The sequence below is a fragment of the Musca vetustissima genome, unplaced genomic scaffold, assembly GCF_032173495.1.
Source record: "Musca vetustissima isolate MV318-11 ecotype Yass unplaced genomic scaffold, APGP_CSIRO_Mvet_v1 utg46367, whole genome shotgun sequence".
NCBI classification, from domain to species: domain Eukaryota; kingdom Metazoa; phylum Arthropoda; class Insecta; order Diptera; family Muscidae; genus Musca; species Musca vetustissima.
The window spans coordinates 1-21,442 of record NW_026884756.1 but is presented as its reverse complement, the minus strand read 5'-3'; the positions used below and the strand labels follow the sequence as shown (position 1 = coordinate 21,442).

General features: G+C 35.4%; 1 protein-coding gene across 1 annotated transcript in view; it reads left to right on the top strand.

The window, feature by feature from the left end:
• LOC133331727 (discoidin domain-containing receptor 2-like) overlaps window positions 1-21,377 on the top strand; it is a gene marked incomplete at both ends in the record, with an annotated part of 44,711 nt that extends 23,334 nt beyond the window's left edge. Inside the window, 2 exons of the mRNA XM_061540104.1 lie at window positions 13,873-14,080; window positions 21,240-21,377. Coding sequence (XP_061396088.1) covers window positions 13,873-14,080; window positions 21,240-21,377 — 346 coding nt within the window. The remainder of the gene's footprint in view (window positions 1-13,872; window positions 14,081-21,239) is intronic.
• Between the last annotated feature and the right edge of the window lie 65 nt (window positions 21,378-21,442).

Below are 21,442 nucleotides of genomic sequence, written 5' to 3'. Positions count from 1 at the left end.
CGAGTCTATATAAGGCGTGGATTTTTAAATAATTTTTTTCTCGAGTCTATATAAGGCGTGGATTTTTAAATAATTTTTTTCTCGAGTCTATATAAGGTGTGGATTTTTAAATAGTTTTTTCAAGCCACTATAAGAGGCCTGTGTTTTTGTATTGAATTTGTTTACCAAGTTTTAGTCATGTGGAGAATGGTCATTGGCTGTTGTGGTCTAAACGTTCCTCCTTGGAGATATTGAAATTTGAAATCAATATTTCAATAATGAAAATCAACACCAAAAACTCGCATTACATACCACCCAATATTCATTTTATCGTTTTGTTTAAACACAAATACAATATTAAAAGATTAGCCAAATGTAAACAAATATGAAATTAATAAATGTTCAAAAAAGTATTGTTTATTTTAAGATATTGAAAATAAACACGATTTTATGGCAAACTAATAAAAACAACAAATGGTGTTGCATTCAACATAGAATTCGGGAGGTCTACACCACAGAGAGTGGCTGCCCGCTGATATTTCACCCAGTTTTTGGTTGTTGTTTTTACATCACAGATTACACCTGAACACAAAAACACAGATAAAGGGGCCGGTATGCAGCTGTCCCAAATTAGCCACAAAATATTGTTTCTATTTTTTAATTTTCAACCGGACTCGATATCATAAAAAATCAACATCAGAACCAATAACCACAACAACTTTGTTTATGGCTAACAAATTGAAACTGTCATGTCACGCGAAGAGGTGTAACTAGTCCCAGAAACAACACCGATCGATGGGCAATAAAAAATTGACATTTCCAAGTGTTTATTTGACAGTTTAATAACTTTTTTGTTACAAATTCATTTCAATTTTTTTATTGTTGTTTTTGATCTTTTATGAGCGATAATGTAAAAAAGTGAAATGTAATAATGTGATCGGGTGATAGTGGGGCCTGTGATAAGGGACGGACAAAAACTATCTCAGGTGTGTTGACTGATTAGTGAAAGTTTTGTGGATGGAGGGAGAACATTAAAGAAACATTTGTTGATGGTTTTGGTTTTTTTTCGAATAAAAGAGGTGTTAAAAATAAATAGATACGGTAATGATCTATCGGTTTATTTACACAATAAATGTTTATTTTTTACGAGTTACAAATTCAAATATTTGTAGTTTAACACCAGGTCAGAAAAAACCCATAAAAAAGTATTTGATACCCATCGCCGCTTTGGGTATATTTTACATATGTCTCCTAATAGACGTTACGAAACTTAGCACAAATCAGTTTAGACCCAATTCAGTACGCTATGCCACATTTCGTGCAGATCGAAAGATATATCGGGACTTTGGAACACCATTTAGAAAAAAAAAATCGGAACAAAATACATATGGAAGCCATATCTAAATCTGAACCGATTTTCAAGAAACTTAACAATTCGGAACCGATTCTAATTCGTTCTAATTCGGAACCGATTTTCACGAAATTTAGCACATATCATTCTAGGCTTAATTCAGTACGTTGTGCCAAATTTCGTGCAAATTTCGTGGTGTACCATTTACATAACATCGGACGAAAATATATATGGGAGGTATATCTATATCTGAACCGATTTTTACGAAATTAAATACACATCGTTCTATACTTAATTCAGTACGCTGTGCCAAATTTCGGGCAAATCGAAGGATATATAGGTACTATGGTACGCCATTTACATAAAATCGGACGAAAATATGTATGGGAGCTATATCTAAATCAGAACCGATTTTTACGAAATTTAACACACATCGTTCTAGACTTAATTCAGTACGCTATGCCAAATTTCGTGCAAATCGAAAGATATATAGGGACTTTGGTACACCATTTATATTAAATTCGAACGGAAATATATATGGGAGCTATATCTAAATCTGAACCGATTTTCACGAAACTTAACACACATCGTTCTAGGGTTTATTCAGTACGCTATGCCAAATTTCGTGCAAATCGAAGGATATATAGGGACTTTGGTATACCATTTACATTAAATCGGTCGAACATATATATGGGAGATATATTTAAATCTGAACCGATTTTCAAAAAAAAAAAAAAAAATACACACATAATTCTAGTCTCAATTCAGTTCGCTATGCCAAATTTGGTGCAAATCGAAGGATATATAAGGACTTGGGTGCACCAAAGTCGGACGAAAATGTATATGGGAGCTATATCTAAATCTGGACCGATTTTCAGGAAACTTAGCCCACATCGTTCTAGGGTTTATTCAGTACGCTATGCCAAATTTCGTCAAGAATTTAACGATACATTTAATCGGACGAAAATATATTTGGGTGCTATATCTAAATCTGAACTGATTTAGAAAAAATATTTCAAAAAAAATCCAACCCTGCTATATGTTTTAAAACCCACACTGCTTTGTGAGCCTAGAAAAAAAATGTTTCTTTTTTTAATAAATCCACGCCTCGTTGGGAGCCTTGAAAAAATATTTTTTTTTTTTTTTCAATAAATCCACACCTCGTTGGGAGCCTTGAAAAGATATTTTTATTAAATCCACGCCTTTTTGGGAGACTAGAAAAAATCCACGTCTCTGTTGAAGAAAAAATGTTAAAAAATGCGCCTATGTGGAGCCTAGAACTATAGACAGTTGCGGGTCTATATTCTGTACCTGGGCAATATTCCGCGATATTTGCACCCTATTGACCGATTGGAGATCAACAGCTACTCTTCTTTATACCAGCATATTTTTTAGGAATATTTTTTCCCTGGGTGAAAATTTTTTGTCATATAATGCAAAGAGCGGTCTTTGTTGATTTGACCGATCAAAACAGCCATTCTAATTTGTTGACCAGATTACCTTCCCCATGTGATATGTTGGCACATCCGGCGTATTATTGTGACCTCTAGAGCGGCAAACATTATGTTTTTTTATCCATTTAATCACCTAAATATCAGTTGATCATATCCGAAAATAATAGACGTCATCCTTCGTGCAAAATTTCAATTCGATTAGAGCAAAATAAATACCCACATTTGGCGTGTTATTGTGGCCTCTAGAGCGACAAACATTAAGTTTTTTAGGTCCATTTAATCCCCTAAATATCAGCTGATCCGATAATAATAGACGCGTCGTCCTTGACCATAACCTAAACTTCGTGTAAAATTTCAATTCCATTAGTGCAGAATACATACCCTCTTGTGTGGTAATGATAATCAAAATAGGTCGATCTCTGTGAATATTTAGATATAACTCCAACGCCCGAGTACATACAACGATATTATTGGTATTAATTTAAAGGTCAACTACTCTTCTTATTCTATGGTCAGGCCCCTGTGTGATATGAAAAAATAGTATTTAAAAAAATTAAATCCTTTTGTAGACTCAAGAAAAAATTATTTAAAAAATCCACACATCTTGTAGCCTCTAGAAAAAATCCACGTCTCTTGTAGACTCGAGAAAGAATTATTTAAAAAAATCCATGCCACAAAATAGATTTTTAGATGAGATAATAAAACACACCATAGTTGTTGTTATTAAAAAATAAACCATATCAATTGGTTACAACCTATTTTAAAAACAGGCCAACACAACACCCCTCCCACCCTATATATAAAAATTATCGAGTACCTACAATTGTGTTTTACTATTTATCATTAAATTAAAATCCAAAAATCTAAACAATTCCCCTCTGCTCTACAATTGTTCGTACAAACATGTTTAAGATTAATTTAAAAATATCTACCAAAAAATCGTAGACAATATGACTCCAGTCTAATCAAACGTGGAACTAAGCAACAAAAAAACAATTCTCCCTACGGGCCATCAACACCTTTTGAATTAAAACCAAAATGCATGTTCGGACAATCGTTTTCTAACGAATATAGACTAAAAGTGTGGTTTACCGCTGTGTTTTTTGTTAGTGTCTGTCAGCCGATACTAAGTCAAATGTGCACCCAGCCAGCCATCGAGGCAAAGTAATTCATCGACCTCAAGTGTCTACCCCCAACCAACCAACAAAAAGTACTGACAAATTCAATTGTTTATTTAAACATGAATTGTTGATGTGTTGCGAGCCAACCAACAAACAATCGGACAAAATAATCAGTTCACTGTTGTTGTGCTTAGACACCTTCCTCTATGTCGGATTTTTGTTGTGTGTTTAGAGCATTTTATTGGCAGTTTTTCACAGTTTTTTTCCTAAAGATAAACAATCGTATTGTTAATGCTTGGCACAGTGTTTTGAATTCTTATTCTTCTCTTATTCTTTAATAAATCCACGCCTTGTATGGACGGACGCTTGAAAAAATATTCTTTAATAAATCCACGCCTTGTATGGACGGACGGACCCTTGAAAAAATATTCTTTAATAAATCCACGCCTTGTATGGACGGACGGACCCTTGAAAAAATATTCTTTAATAAATCCACGCCTTGTATGGACGGACGGACCCTTGAAAAAATATTCTTTAATAAATCCACGCCTTGTATGGACGGACGGACCCTTGAAAAAATATTCTTTAATAAATCCACGCCTTGTATGGCCGGACGGACCCTTGAAAAAATATTCTTTAATAAATCCACGCCTTGTATGGACGGACGGATCCTTGAAAAAATATTCTTTAATAAATCCACGCCTTGTATGGACGGATCCTTGAAAAAATATTTTTTAATAAATCCACGCCTTGTATGGACGGATCCTTGAAAAAATATTCTTTAATAAATCCACGCCTTGTATGGACGGATCCTTGAAAAAATATTCTTTAATAAATCCACGCCTTGGATGGACCCTTCAAAAAATATTCTTTAATAAATCCACGCCTTGGATGGACCCTTCAAAAAATATTCTTTAATAAATCCACGCCTTGGATGGACCCATGAAAAAAATATTCTTTAATAAATCCACGCCTTGTATGCTCGGATCCTTGAAAAAATATTCTTTAATAAATCCACGCCTTGTATGCTCGGATCCTTGAAAAAATATTCTTTAATAAATCCACGCCTTGTATGGACGGATCCTTGAAAAAATATTCTTTAATAAATCCACGCCTTGGATGGACCCTTGAAAAAATATTCTTTAATAAATCCACGCCTTGGATGGACCCTTGAAAAAATATTCTTTAATAAATCCACGCCTTGTATGGTCGGATCCTTGAAAAAATATTCTTTAATAAATCCACGCCTTGTATGGACGGATCCTTGAAAAAATATTCTTTAATAAATCCACGCCTTGTATGGACGGATCCTTGAAAAAATATTCTTTAATAAATCCACGCCTTGTATGGACGGACGGATCCTTGAAAAAATATTCTTTAATAAATCCACGCCTTGTATGGACGGACGGATCCTTGAAAAAATATTCTTTAATAAATCCACGCCTTGTATGGACGGACGGATCCTTGAAAAAATATTCTTTAATAAATCCACGCCTTGTATGGACGGGACGGACCCTTGAAAAAATATTCTTTAATAAATCCACGCCTTGTATGGACGGGACGGACCCTTGAAAAAATATTCTTTAATAAATCCACGCCTTGTATGGACGGACCCTTGAAAAAATATTCTTTAATAAATCCACGCCTTGTATGGACGGACGGATCCTTGAAAAAATATTCTTTAATAAATCCACGCCTTGTATGGACGGACGGATCCTTGAAAAAATATTCTTTAATAAATCCACGCCTTGTATGGACGGACGGATCCTTGAAAAAATATTCTTTAATAAATCCACGCCTTGTATGGACGGACGGATCCTTGAAAAAATATTCTTTAATAAATCCACGCCTTGTATGGACGGACGGATCCTTGAAAAAATATTCTTTAATAAATCCACGCCTTGTATGGACGGACGGACCCTTGAAAAAATATTCTTTAATAAATCCACGCCTTGTATGGACGGACCCTTGAAAAAAAAACTTTAAAGAAAACCACGCCTCCTACAGAGGCTTGATAAAATATTTTTTAATAAATCCATGCCCTCCAAAAAATTGTTTTCAATCACTGTGCCCAGCATATCCTCTCCTACAACAACAATTACTGCCCCCTTTCGGCTGCCATGCCGCCAATCAGTCTGCCACGATCATGTGGCTTCTTGGCTGCAGGGCAATATAAATGCAGCACCATGCCAACCTGCCAGCAACCCACATACGATTTTTTTCCTAATCGACTATGCCCCTTGTCATAGTTAATATTCAAGTGGAGTACACTGCGGTACCTTCACATAAGTGTGTTCATGTGTTTGTTCATATCGGTTTATTTTGGTTGTCCAATTTATTTGTTTACTTAAGCGTGATGTACTTGTTGGCTTGCTGACTTCGAATGGATACGAGTACGAGTAATAAATATTTTAATCATTTCAGTTTTTTTCTTGTTTGTCTATTTTTGTTGTTGTTTAGATAACAAAAAATAGTTTTTTTTCTGATGATTTTATTTATTTTTTTTTTTTATTCCTCTTCCCAGTTTTTTTATGATCTCATATACAGAACGCAGGTTTTAAGTTTTCAATGGGTTATAAATTTTTATTAGCCGACCACATAATCGTTCGATTTTACAGCTATTCTTTTTTATTATTATTTTTTTTTTTTTTGTATTTTGGTGTTGAATGTTTTACATTTATTATTTGTGTTTTCTTGTTTTTAATAGCGAAAGGAAGTTGCTATTCTTTTTTAGATGTATGCATTAGCGGAATTAATATGCCGTTTGAAAACTCTATTGACCATAAAACACGTCCTGATTCATGTTTGAATGCATTACACCCATTTGTTAAATTTATTAAAGAATAATTTCAAAAATCTAGAATTTATTAATATGCATGTAATTTCTAATAAATGTCCATACATAAGGCTCTATATAAGGCGTAGATTTTTTAATAATTTTTTCCAAGGCCTATATAAGGCGTGGATTTGTTAAATATTTTTTTCAAGGTTCTGTTTTTTTTTATACTTTTCACGACACTGTGGTACAGGGTATTATGAATTTGTGCATATGTTTGTAACAGGCAAAAGGAAACGAGATAGACCCCTAGTTCCTATTGAGAATATGCATAGAATCACATCGATTTAGGCATGTCCGTCCATGTATTTTTGTGAACAAACTACATGTCGCATTTTATTTGGCATCGGTCACTTATTTGGCCCAAGGACGAAACCTGTTGAAATTGGGAAAAATCCCATATATATTTTCGTCCGATTTAATGTAAATGGTCCACCAAAGTCTCTATGTATCTTTGGATTTGCACGAATTTTTGTATAGGGTACTGAATTAAGTCTAGAATAATGTTGCCAAGCTTCGTGAAGAGATCCATAGCTAGGCCGATTTACACAACGTACTGAAGTAATATAAATTAGTCTCTGGCAAGTTTCCCTGAAATCGGTTCAGATATAGATATATAACAAAAACGCGTCGTCTATTAGGATACATATGTTGAATATACTCAAAGTATTTAAGGGTATCATATAGTCGGCCCAGTCCGACTTTACTACTTTCCTTACTGGTTGTTTGTAGGTTGGGGTAGACACATGAGGTCGATGAATTACATTTGACTTAGTATCGGCAGACAGCCACTAAAAAAAAAAACACACACACAGCGGTAAACCACACTTATAGCCCATATTCGTTAGAAAACGATTTGCGGATATGCATTTTGGTTTTAATTCTAAAGGTGTTGATGGCCCGTAGGGAGAATTGTTTTTTGTTGTTTAGTTCCACGTTTGATTAGACTGGTGTCACAGTGTCTACGATTTTTGGTAGCTATTTTTAAATTAATCTTAAACTTGTATGTCCGAACAAGTGGAAAACAGAAGGGGATTTGTTTAGATTTTTTAGGGTTTAGGTTTTAGGGTTTTAATTTAATGATAAATAGTAAAACACAATTGTAGCTACGAGATAATTTTTATTGTTTGGTTGGGGAGGGGGTTGAGTTGGAGTATTTTAAAAATAGGTTGTAACCAATTAAAATTTTTTATTTTTTAACCAGTAAGGAAAGTAGTAAAGTCGGACGGGGTCGACTATATGATACCCTTCCCCACTTTGGGTATATTCAACAAATGAATCCTAATATATGGGGGCTATATCAAACTTCGGTCAAACTTTGCGTCTTTAAAATCGGAAGAAAATATATATAGGAGCTATGTCTAAATCTGAACCGAAACTTAGCACACATCATTCTAGACTTAATTCAGTACGCTATGCCAAATTTCGTGCAAATCGAAAGATATTTGGGGACTTTGGTGCACCATTTACATTAAATCGGACGAAAATATATATGGGAGCTATATCTAAATCTAAACCGATTTTCACGAAACTTGACACACATCATTCTAGAGGTAATTCATTACGGTGTGCCAAATTTCGTGCAAATCAAAGGATATAAAGGGACTTTGGTGCTCCATTTACTTTAAATCGGACGAAAATATATATGGGAGCTATATTCAAATCTGATCCGATTTTCAGGAAACTTGACACAAATCATTCTAGACCTTATTCATTACGCTGTGCCAAATTTCATACAAATCGAAATATATACAGAGACTTTGGTACACTATTTAACTTAAATCGGACGAAAATATATATGGGAGCTATATTCAAATCTGAACCGATTTTCACGAAAATTGCCAGACATCACTCCAGGCTCAATTAAGTACGTTATGCTAAATTTCGTACAAATCGAAATATATATAGGGACTTTGGTACACCATTTACCTTAAATCGGACGAAACTATATATGGGAGCTATATCTAAATCTGAACCGATTTTCAGGAAACTTGACACACATCATTCTAGACTAAATTTTGTACGATATGCCAAATTTCGTGCCAATCGATAGATATATAGGGACCGTTTACATTAAATCGGACGAAAATATATATGGGAGCTATATCTAAATCTGAACAGATTTTTCCCAATTTCAGTAGGGTTCGTCCTTGGACCAAATAAGTGACCTAAGCCAAATTTCATCCAATTCGGATTATAAATGCGGCCTGTACTTTGTTTACAATTTAACATCGACAGACGGACGGGCGGACAGACGGACATGCATAAATCTACTCACAAAGTGATTCTATGCTTATTGTCAAAAGGAACCATGGGTCTATCTCGATTCCTTTTGCATGTTACAAACATATGCACAAAGACATAATACCCTGTTCCACAGTGTGGTGAAGGGTATAATTAACAACATATATGGTGTTATTTTTTATCTCATGTAAAAATCGGTTTTGAATAGATCGGTTTTGAATGGATTTTTTAAATATTTTTTTTTCTAGAGTCTACATAACACCTGCATTAATCGTGGCTTCAAAAGCGCTACCGCTTCCCAGGAAGTTCTTATGGCCAAAGAGGAGACCCAAAAACCATAACGAATACAAAATTGGTCTTGTCTTTGCCGAACCAAACAAACTGGCTTATCATAAATTAAAAAATCTTATTACGAATAGGAAATGTATTAATTAAATGGATCAGACCTTACCATACCTTGTTGTGGTCTCTTTAATTTATTCATTAAAAATACAACAACAACGACAACAACAAAATTATACAACATTTCTCTCCTTATGCCGTTTAATAACAATGTTATTAATATTTTCATATAGCCAGCCTATAAGCCTGGTTGGCTGATCGTATAATGTGAGTGTGTTTGTATTTGTGCGTCTTTATGAGTGTGTATTTGTAAGCCGCGGTATTGTCAATGCCAATGCATTGCAAGTGACTTGCCACTGGATTTTTGTTGTTAATATCTTTTCATGCATTTTTATTCTTCATTTATGAATCACTGGTCTGTGAAGTACTCCGAAGGGGTGGTGGAGGGGCATACAGCAAGTGGGCGGGTTCTGGCCAACATGACGGGCAAGTTATAAACAACCAAATTAAGGTTTTTAATATGCGATCAACGCATTGCATATTAATATCATTATAACGTTTAAAAGAAGAAAATCATTCGAAGTACTTGAATGTGTCTCTCAGTCGCTGAATATGGACTCACACACATACAGAGACATATCCAATGACAAGACACTTGATTATATAAATGAATATTACAGAAAAAGAACTTAATATCATGGTCGAATATATGCCTCCGAATTATACCCCAAATAAGTAGGGGGGGAGGGGGTTCGGGATAGGAAATAAATGAAAAAAGACAAAAAATATTAATTTCCCCATATGTATGACGTATGACATACGTCGTAACATGGGAAGCGACATGACGGAAGCAAACGTATGAACACTTATAAGAACAAAGCACCAAAATGAACACAAAGTAGGCAAAGCAAAAAAAAAAAAAAAAAGAGTAAAAGAACCGAAGAAAGCGAAGAAGAACAAGCATTATTATTACACTTCATTTCCGCCGTTTATTTCGGATAAATGTGACAATGCTTCTTTTTATCGTTACATTTTCATAATGGGATTGTCAATGTCTGAGAGTGTATGTGTGTGTGTGAGAGAGAGATTTTTTCCATTTTAATATATTCATTATGAAAACTGACGGGAGACTTAACTAAACGTGTTTGGTAAAGAAAATCCAATGAATGTTAAAACTTCCGGAAAAATTAAGGGGACATCGATTTTTTAAATAATTTTTTGCGGGACGTAGATTTTTAAAATAATTATACCCTTCACCACACCGTGGCACAGGGTATTAGGTCTTTGTGCATATGTTTGTAACAGGCAAAAGGAAACGAGATGAACACATGGTTCCTTTTGAGAATATGCATAGAATCACTTTCTGAGTCGATTTATGCATGTCCGTCCATCTGTCTGTCAATGTTAAATTGTAAACAAAGTACAGGTCGCAATTATGATCCGATTTGGCTGAAATTTGGCACAAGTCACTTATTTGGCCCAACGACGAAACCTATTGGAATTGGGAAAATAGGTTAAGATTTAGATATAAAGAGTGATTTGTTAAGAGCTTGATAACTTTTTTTTTTAAAAACGCATAAAATTTGCAAAATCTCATCGGTTCTTTATTTGAAACGTTAGATTGGTCCATGACATTTACTTTTTGAAGATAATTTCATTTAAATGTTGACCGCGGCTGCGTCTTAGGTGGTCCATTCGGAAAGTCCAATTTTGGGCAACTTTTTCGAGCATTTCGGCCGGAATAGCCCGAATTTCTTCGGAAATGTTGTCTTCCAAAGCTGGAATAGTTGCTGGCTTATTTTTGTAGACTTTAGACTTGACGTAGCCCCACTAAAAATAGTCTAAAGGCGTCAAATCGCATGATCTTGGTGGCCAACTTACCGGTCCATTTCTTGAGATGAATTGTTCTCCGAAGTTTTCCCTCAAAATGGCCATAGAATCGCGAGCTGTGTGGCATGTAGCGCCATCTTGTTGTAACCACATGTCAACCAAGTTCAGTTCTTCCATTTTTGGCAACAAAAAGTTTGTTAGCATCGAACGATAGCGATCGCCATTCACCGTAACGTTGCGTCCAACAGCATCTTTGAAAAAATACGGTCCAATGATTCCACCAGCGTACAAACCACACCAAACAGTGCATTTTTCGGGATGCATGGGCAGTTCTTGAACGGCTTCTGGTTGCTCTTCACTCCAAATGCGGCAATTTTGCTTATTTACGTAGCCATTCAACCAAAAATGAGCCTCATCGCTGAACAAAATTTGTCGATAAAAAAGCGGATTTTCTGCCAACTTTTCTAGGGCCCATTCACTGAAAATTCGACGTTGTGGCAGATCGTTCGGCTTCAGTTCTTGCACGAGCTGTGTTTTATACGGTTTTACACCAAGATCTTTGCGTAAAATCTTCCATGTGGTCGAATAACACAAACCCAATTGCTGCGAACGGCGACGAATCGACATTTCACGGTCTTCAGCAACACTCTCAGAAACAGACGCAATATTCTCTTCTGTACGCACTGTACGCATTCGTGTGGTTGGTTTAATGTCCAATAAAGTAAACTGAGTGCGAAACTTGGTCACAATCGCATTAATTGTTTGCTCACTTGGTCGATTATGTAGACCATAAATCGGACGTAAAGCGCGAAACACATTTCGAACCGAACACTGATTTTGGTAATAAAATTCAATGATTTGCAAGCGTTGCTCGTTAGTAAGTCTATTCATGATGAAATGTCAAAGCATACTGAGCATCTTTCTCTTTGACACCATGTCTGAAATCCCACGTGATCTGTCAAATACTAATGCATGAAAATCCTAACCTCAAAAAAATCACCCTTGGTCCAAATGGTGTACCGGTTCAGAAATATAGCTCCAATATATATTTTCTATATATGGTGTACCAAAGTCCCTATATATATTTCGATATGCACGAAATTTGGCGCAGCTTAATGAATTAGGTCTAGAACGATGTGTGTTAAATTTTGTGAAAATCGGTTCAGATTTCGATATAGCTCCCATAAATATTTTCCTCCGATTTAAGGTAAATGGTGCACCAAAGTCCCTATATATCATTCGATTTGCTGGAAATTTAGTATAGTGTACTGAATTAAGCCTAGAGTGATATCTGCCAAGTTTGGAGTAAATCGGTCCAGATATAGATATAGCTCCCATATATAGTTTCGTCCGAGTTCATGTAAATGGTGCCCCAAAGTCCCTATATATCTTTCGATTTGCACGAAATGTGGCATAACGTACTGTCTGCCAAGTTTCGTGAAAATAGGTCAAGATTTAGATATAGCTCTCATATATAGTTTCGTCCGATTTCATGTAAATGGTGCACCAAAGTCCCTATATATCCTTCGATATAACGTACTTAATTGAGCCTAGAATGATGTCTGCCAAGTTTCGTGAAAATCGGTCCAGATTTAGATATAGCTCCCTTTTATTATTGATTGATTTTAAGTAATTGACGTACTAAGGAACCAATAGGAACAAAACGTTCTGAAATTAGTACAACCTAACCTGTGACAAGTTTGTTTGAAATCGCTTAAAATTTGGATAGAGCTTCCATATATATTTTCGCCCGATTTCAAGTAAATTGGGCATCAAACTCCTCATGTTAGTCAGATTGACATCAAATTTTGCACAACGTACAAAATTGAGCATATAATTGCGTAGATGCGTTTTCTAGAAGTACCGACATAGTCCAACGGATGACCTATTTATACTTGTTTGAAGTCGATTGACATACTTTATGGATAGATCTAGGTAGATTCACATTTAGATAAATATCACATATTTTTTTTTCATCCAATTTTATGTTAATAGTCCTGTTTAATATACCCATAGTGGTGAAGGGTATCATATAGTCGGCCCCGTCCGACTTTACTACTTTCCTTACTGGTTAAATAATTTTTTGAGGGACGTAGACTTTTAAAATAATTTGTCCTTGGGACTAGACAAGGCGTAGATTTTTTAAATAATTTTTTCTGAGGCGTAGACAAGGGCACCTAGGCATGGCGTAGATTTTTTAAATAATTTTTTCTAAAGCGTATTCAAGGGCACCTAGGAATGGGGTAGATTTTTTAAATATTTTTTTTTTTTTGGCGTGGATTTTTTAAGTAATTGATTTTTGTTAACCACTGTGCAAAAAAACCTTTTAACATTTTATACCATTTGCGAATCATTTTTGTTATAACTGAAACCCATTAAAATGACCAAGTGACCAGGCCATTGAAACACCCAACTGAGCAATGTCCAAGTCACCAATTGGTCAACTGATCACTCCATACCCATACCCGAGTAGAGTATGTGTGTGATTTAATTTAATTGTTAATGCCACTCACGGTGCCTTGTACACGTGTGCAAGTTCTCCTCAATGGGCTCTGCAGAAGTGGTAAAACCAGACATCCAGTCAGCCAGTCATACAAACATAACTTTTGGCACCTGTTTAACCCAAAAGACACTTTCACAGAACGGAAGAAAAATACGGTGCATATTCTCCCCACCATAGTAAACACCCCTGTCTCCCCTCTTTCTCTCTTCCAGGTATTTGTTCATGCCAAGGTCTTCTTTAGCATTGGTGGACGCCAGTATATCGGTGAGCCGGTGCAATTCTCGTACATGCCTGACGTTGTATTGGATCACGCCCGAGACGTGACAATCAAATTACATCATCGTTTGGGCAAATATCTGCAATTGCATTTATACTTTGCAGCACGTTGGCTCATGTTAAGTGAGATTACATTCATATCAGGTAAGTTATACTTTAGTGCAAAGAGAACTTCTTTTCAGCTTTTCTGAGGGGGGGAGGGGCTTTCTGAAAAGGATACTCTTTTTATGTGGGGAGGGCAACATTTTTGCGGAAGATGACATTGTGAACTTCATCGTTTTGATGGGGGGTGGAGGGGAGTGGGACTGCTGGTGTAGCAATCATTTGTAACAAATTGTTTAATACAAACTTGCCACGCTTTGTTGTTGTGACAAATTTTGAAAATGTATTTCAACACCACCATTGAAAATCTGCAGGTCAACTCTTAGCAGTTGCAGACAAATGGATTTAAATAAATAATAGCATTCAACGGGGAATTTTGAGTAAAAATAAATTGTAAATTGTTTTAAAAGATATTTCTCAGGGCTCAATATAAGGCGTGGATTAAAAAAAAATATTTTTTAGGGCTCTATACAAGGCGTGGATTTATTAAAGAACATTTTTAGGGCTCTATACAAGGCGTGGATTTATTAAAGAACATTTTTAGGGCTCTATACAAGGCGTGGATTTATTAAAGAACATTTTTAGGGCTCTATACAAGGCGTGGATTTATTAAAGAACATTTTTAGGGCTCTATACAAGGCGTGGATTTATTAAAGAACATTTTTAGGGCTCTATACAAGGCGTGGATTTATTAAAGAACATTTTTAGGGCTCTATACAAGGCGTGGATTTATTAAAGAACATTTTTAGGGCTCTATACAAGGCGTGGATTTATTAAAGAACATTTTTAGGGCTCTATACAAGGCGTGGATTTATTAAAGAACATTTTTAGGGCTCTATACAAGGCGTGGATTTATTAAAGAACATTTTTAGGGCTCTATACAAGGCGTGGATTTATTAAAGAACATTTTTAGGGCTCTATACAAGGCGTGGATTTATTAAAGAACATTTTTAGGGCTCTATACAAGGCGTGGATTTATTAAAGAACATTTTTAGGGCTCTATACAAGGCGTGGATTTATTAAAGAACATTTTTAGGGCTCTATACAAGGCGTGGATTTATTAAAGAATATTTTTTTGGGCTCTCTGCAAGGCGTGTATTTTTAAAGAATATTTTTTAGGGCTCTCTGCAAGGCGTGGATTTATTAATGAATATTTTTAGGGCTCTATACAAGGCGTGGATTTATTAAAGAATATTTTTTAGGGCTCTCTGCAAGGCGTGGGTTTATTAAAGAATATTTTTTTCAAAAAACTGCCCTGAAGATAAGGCGTGGATTTATTTTGGGGCGTGTATTTATTAAAGAATATTTTTAAAGGGCCAACTGAGGCGTGGATTTATTAAAGAATATTTTTAGGGCTCTCTGCAAGGCGTGGATTTATTAAAGAATATTTTTTGGGGGTCTCCAGTAGGCGTGGATTTATTAAAGAATATTTTTTGGGGGTCTCCAGTAGGCGTGGATTTATTAAAGAATATTTTTTGGGGGTCTCCAGTAGGCGTGGATTTATTAAAGAATATTTTTTAGGGCTCTCTGCAAGGCGTGGATTTATTAAAGAATATTTTTGGGGGTCTCCCTGAGGCGTGGATTTATTAAAGAATATTTTTCAAGGGCCAACTGAGACGTGGATTTATTAAAGAATATTTTTCAAGGGCCAACTGAGGCGTGGATTTATTAAAGAATATTTTTCAAGGGCCAACTGAGGCGTGGATTTATTAAAGAATATTTTTCATAATTCTTAAATTTATTCAGATTTAACTTCTTCGTTGTTTTTTGCCTATCCAGCTCACTTAATATTCAAAGTATCTTTGCTGATTATTAATGCACTGGAGGAATGAGAGGAAAAAACAGCACATCTGAGAACAAAACAGAAAAAACGCCAAGTAAAGAGGAATATCGTAACTACTTTGTAAATCTTGAAAATTCAATTAGTAAAGATTATGCATGAAAAAATGCCAGCAGATAAAACTGTTCCAAAGGCGGATGGGGGAGGGGGCGTAGCTTTGGAAATTGCCATACAGTAAATGAAAATGAATATTGATTTGCTGCACAAAAATATCTAATGGAATGAAATGGAAATTGATGAAATGAGTGAACAGCAGCAGTAAAAGTAATGCACAAAACGCACACTACTTCGATTAGATTAAGAACGAATCGTCGATGGCTGAATGGATGGATAGATAGATGATCAATTGATAAAAAAAGAACGTCAAACAAATAAAAAAACGGCGAACTGAAATTAGGATGAACGCTCGGTGAGATTTCCTCTCTCTCTCTCTGTTCAAGGTACTAACTATGCGAAGTAAAACAACGATTACGATTCAAGCACATAGTTCCATTAGCGTTATTGCTTTCTGTAATAACAACAACGACAAAAAATCCTTTCCTTTGTTGGCTTAAATTGTGCGCATCGCTTGTGCCCGATTCCGCTCACCCACTTTAAGCTCCACTTGCGTGATTTTACTTTTTCAAATATTCATATATGGCAAATTCTAAACTCATTTTCTTTTTTAAAACACACACACCATCACATAAGTGTGTGTGTGTGTGTTTCAGTGTGAAAATATTTGTTCATATCTTAGCATAGTTCCACACATGCCCCATTATCTCAATGCTACTGCATATATCAATCGTCGTCATCGTCATTCTATTCGATTGTTATTAGTTTTTCCGTATGAAATGCTAACTTATTTTGCAATATTATCTTCTGAGCAAAATTAAATGGGATATCCCTTTGTCTTATTCTAAGTATTTTGAAATAATTTCGTTTTTCCGTGTATCGTTTTGTTTTTTTTTTCGATGTTCAATAAAAAACACTCATCTAAGAACAGGGAAGCTTTGATGAATGGAAAAAGATTTGAAAAAAAAATATTCTTTAATAAATCCACGCCTTGTATGGACGGACCCTTGAAAAAATATTCTTTAATAAATCCACGCCTTGTATGGACGGACCCTTGAAAAAATATTCTTTAATAAATCCACGCCTTGTATGGACGGACCCTTGAAAAAATATTCTTTAATAAATCCACGCCTTGTATGGACGGACCCTTGAAAAAATATTCTTTAATAAATCCACGCCTTGTATGGACGGACCCTTGAAAAAATATTCTTTAATAAATCCACGCCTTGTATGGACGGACCCTTGAAAAAATATTCTTTAATAAATCCACGCCTTGTATGGACGGACCCTTGAAAAAATATTCTTTAATAAATCCACGCCTTGTATGGACGGACCCTTGAAAAAATATTCTTTAATAAATCCACGCCTTGTATGGACGGACCCTTGAAAAAATATTCTTTAATAAATCCACGCCTTGTATGGACGGACCCTTGAAAAAATATTCTTTAATAAATCCACGCCTTGTATGGACGGACCCTTGAAAAAATATTCTTTAATAAATCCACGCCTTGTATGGACGGACCCTTGAAAAAATATTCTTTAATAAATCCACGCCTTGTATGGACGGACCCTTGAAAAAATATTCTTTAATAAATCCACGCCTTGTATGGACGGACCCTTGAAAAAATATTCTTAAATAAATCCACGCCTCAGTTGGCCCTTGAAAAATATTCTTAAATAAATCCACGCCTCAGTTGGCCCTTGAAAAAATATTCTTTAATGAATCCACGCCTACTATTGAGCCTTGAAAATATATTCTTTGAAAAATCCACGCCTTCTTTGGAGCCTTGAAAAAATATTCTTTAATAAATCCACGCCTCTTTTGGAGCCTTGAAAAAATATTCTTTAATAAATCCACGCCTCTTTTGGAGCCTTGAAAAAATATTCTTTAATAAATCCACGCCTCTTTTGGAGCCTTGAAAAAATATTCTTTAATAAATCCACGCCTCTTTTGGAGCCTTGAAAAAATATTCTTTAATGAATCCACGCCTTGTATGGACCCTTGAAAAAATATTCTTTAATAAATCCACGCCTTGTATGGACCCTTGAAAAAATATTCTTTAATAAATCCACGCCTGTCGACTGCCATCTGTACTTATTGTGCGCCTGAAAATATGCTATTCATAGCATGCACAATTGCATATAACAGCAATAATCTTCACGAACAGAGGCGGTAGCAGCAACAGCACACACACTGAACAATGCCAACGTCACTTCTTTCACACTCACACCAATAACTGAACGACCGAACAACAGCACCAACAACAACAAAAGTAATTTAGTAACTATCATCATTGAACGAATATTAAAACAGTTAAGTTCTTTTGTTACCATGACAGAATTGCAACAGCATCGCCTTCCTTTGCCAGAGTCTCGGCAACGAAAACAAATTGCTCGGCAATGGTGCATTCTCGTCTTGCTTCGGCCCCCACCAATTTAACCAACAACAACAGCTTCAGCATTGATAGTAAAAATTGATTTTAGGTATTGTTCAGTTATTGAAAGAAAAAATGGCACGAGCAGGAGAGAGTGCAGTGCAGGGCTGAGCAGAACAGAGCAAGTGAACAACACCAACAACAAATATTAAAACAAAAATGAGCAACAACAACAAGAATGAAACGAAAAACACGGTTAAGAAGAATATGAACGGAAAAAGTACGACGAAGAATACATTAAAACCCCTGCACATAGCTTGTGATTGTTCGAACTGCTGGGTATTAAAGATTTAATAGAGCAGAATAAATTAAAAGTAAAATTTTATGAAGGATATATTTTTGTTGTTGGTATTGTTGCTGTTCATTTTTCTGCACATTTTCCCTTAATATCATATTTGTTCGGCGAACAAATGAAATATAGCTACGGGGGGATAAGAGGACAACTGCAACTAATCTCTAGGAGGGAATAATTTAAGAAGGAAAAATTAAAGAATATTTTTTCAAGGGTCCGTCCGTCCATACAAGTCGTGGATTTATTAAAGAATATTTTTTCAAGGGTCCGTCCGTCCATACAAGGCGTGGATTTATTAAAGAATATTTTTCAAGGGCCAACTGAGGCGTGGATTTATTAAAAAATATTTTTTCAAGGGTCCATCCATACAAGGCGTGGATTTTTTAAAAAATGTTTTTTCAAGGGTCCATCCATACAAGGCGTGGATTTTTTAAAAAATATTTTTTCAAGGGTCCATCCATACAAGGCGTGGATTTATTAAAAAATATTTTTTCAAGGGTCCATCCATACAAGGCGTGGATTTATTAAAGAATATTTTTTCAAGGCCTATCCCAGGCGTGGATTTATTAAAGAATATTTTTTCAAGGCCTATCCCAGGCGTGGATTTATTAAAGAATATTTTTTCAAGGCCTATCCCAGGCGTGGATTTATTAAAGAATATTTTTTCAAGGCCTATCCCAGGCGTGGATTTATTAAAGAATATTTTTTCAAGGCCTATCCCAGGCGTGGATTTATTAAAGAATATTTTTTCAAGGCCTATCCCAGGCGTGGATTTATTAAAGAATATTTTTTCAAGGCCTATCGCAGGCGTGGATTTATTAAAGAATATTTTTTCAAGGCCTATCCCAGGCGTGGATTTATTAAAGAATATTTTTTCAAGGCCTATCCCAGGCGTGGATTTATTAAAGAATATTTTTTCAAGGCCTATCCCAGGCGTGGATTTATTAAAGAATATTTTTTCAAGGCCTATCCCAGGCGTGGATTTATTAAAGAATATTTTTTCAAGGCCTATCCCAGGCGTGGATTTATTAAAGAATATTTTTTCAAGGCTACCAAAGAGGCGTTAAGAAATATTGGTTCAAGGGTCCAGGCCTTGATTTTTAAAAATATTTATCAAGGGTCCGTCCATACAAGGCGTGGATTTATTAAAGAATATTTTTTCAAGGCTACCAAAGAGGCGTATTTTTTCAAGGTTCCCAGGCGTGGATTTTTAAAAATATTTATCAAGGGTCCGTCCATACAAGGCGTGGATTTATTAAAGAATATTTTTTCAAGGCCTATCCCAGGCGTGGATTTATTAAAGAATATTTTTTCAAGGCCTATCCCAGGCGTGGATTTATTAAAGAATATTTTTTCAAGGCCTATCCCAGGCGTGGATTTATTAAAGAATATTTTTTCAAGGCCTATCCCAGGCGTGGATTTATTAAAGAATATTTTTTCAAGGCCTATCCCAGGCGTGGATTTATTAAAGAATATTTTTTCAAGGCCTATCCCAGGCGTGGATTTATTAAAGAATATTTTTTCAAGGCCTATCCCAGGCGTGGATTTATTAAAGAATATTTTTTCAAGGCCTATCCCAGGCGTGGATTTATTAAAGAATATTTTTTCAAGGCCTATCCCAGGCGTGGATTTATTAAAGAATATTTTTTCAAGGCCTATCCCAGGCGTGGATTTATTAAAGAATATTTTTTCAAGGCCTATCCCAGGCGTGGATTTATTAAAGAATATTTTTTCAAGGCCTATCCCAGGCGTGGATTTATTAAAGAATATTTTTTCAAGGGTCCGTCCATACAAATCGTGGATTTATTAAATAATATTTTTTCAAGGGTCCAGGCAGTGATTTTTAAAAATATTTTTCAAGGCTGCCAAAGAGGAATGGATTTGTTTATTTGTCTCCTTTATAAATTGTCTTTTAAATGTATTGCCCTGATTGCCTAACACTCCCCTTGATTTGGAGAAATCCATGATAAATGTCCTTTAAACATAAATAAACTGCCGGAAAATATTTTAAAAATTCCCCTCTTGCCCACCTCACCCTCTGTCACCCTAGCTCGCATAGTTAAATACTTCAAAGTGTAAATATATGCAAACTAAATGTAAATAATCGTTAGTCTTCCGACACTCAGACAAAACAAAAGCAACAAAGTCGTTTTCCAAGAAGGACCACAGCAGCAACAAAAAGCAAAAAAAGGGGGAAGTACCCAGAAGCGTGAATAACTTGTAAGATTCCTTGAAATTCCTTCAAGCTGCTACGACAATGTCAAGTCAATGGAAAAGCTAGGCAAAAAGAAAATCTCCAGCGATCTGATGTTGCTGCTGCTTCTGCATAAACAATAAAAAACAAATGTTGACATTGAATATTTTAAAAATTTAAGTCTCGGAAATCATGACTGGACTCAGCTGCCGTCCGTCAGTTGAGCTGGGAAATTAACATGAAAAAGGATATTGAGAGGAAAATTTCCTTCCTTCTTCTTTTTTTTTGGCAAAATATTTAAATGTTGAAGAGCAATAAAATCCGTAGTTTAATATATTTTAAGATTTTGTATGGCAAATTTTTTCTTCATTCCCTTCTTCTTGCAGCTCCTGTTACGGGGAACTTTACAGATGAAGAATTTATGGGCGCCAGCGGTTCACAGGATAATTCAGAATATCCATTTCAAAGAGATGAAGTGGCCAGGATTCCGTACAACAAAGATAGGAGTGGTTACGAGAATTCGGGTGAGTAAAATTTTAAAGAATTTTTTTTCTAGGATTTTTAAAAATTAAATTTCAAGGGTCATCAA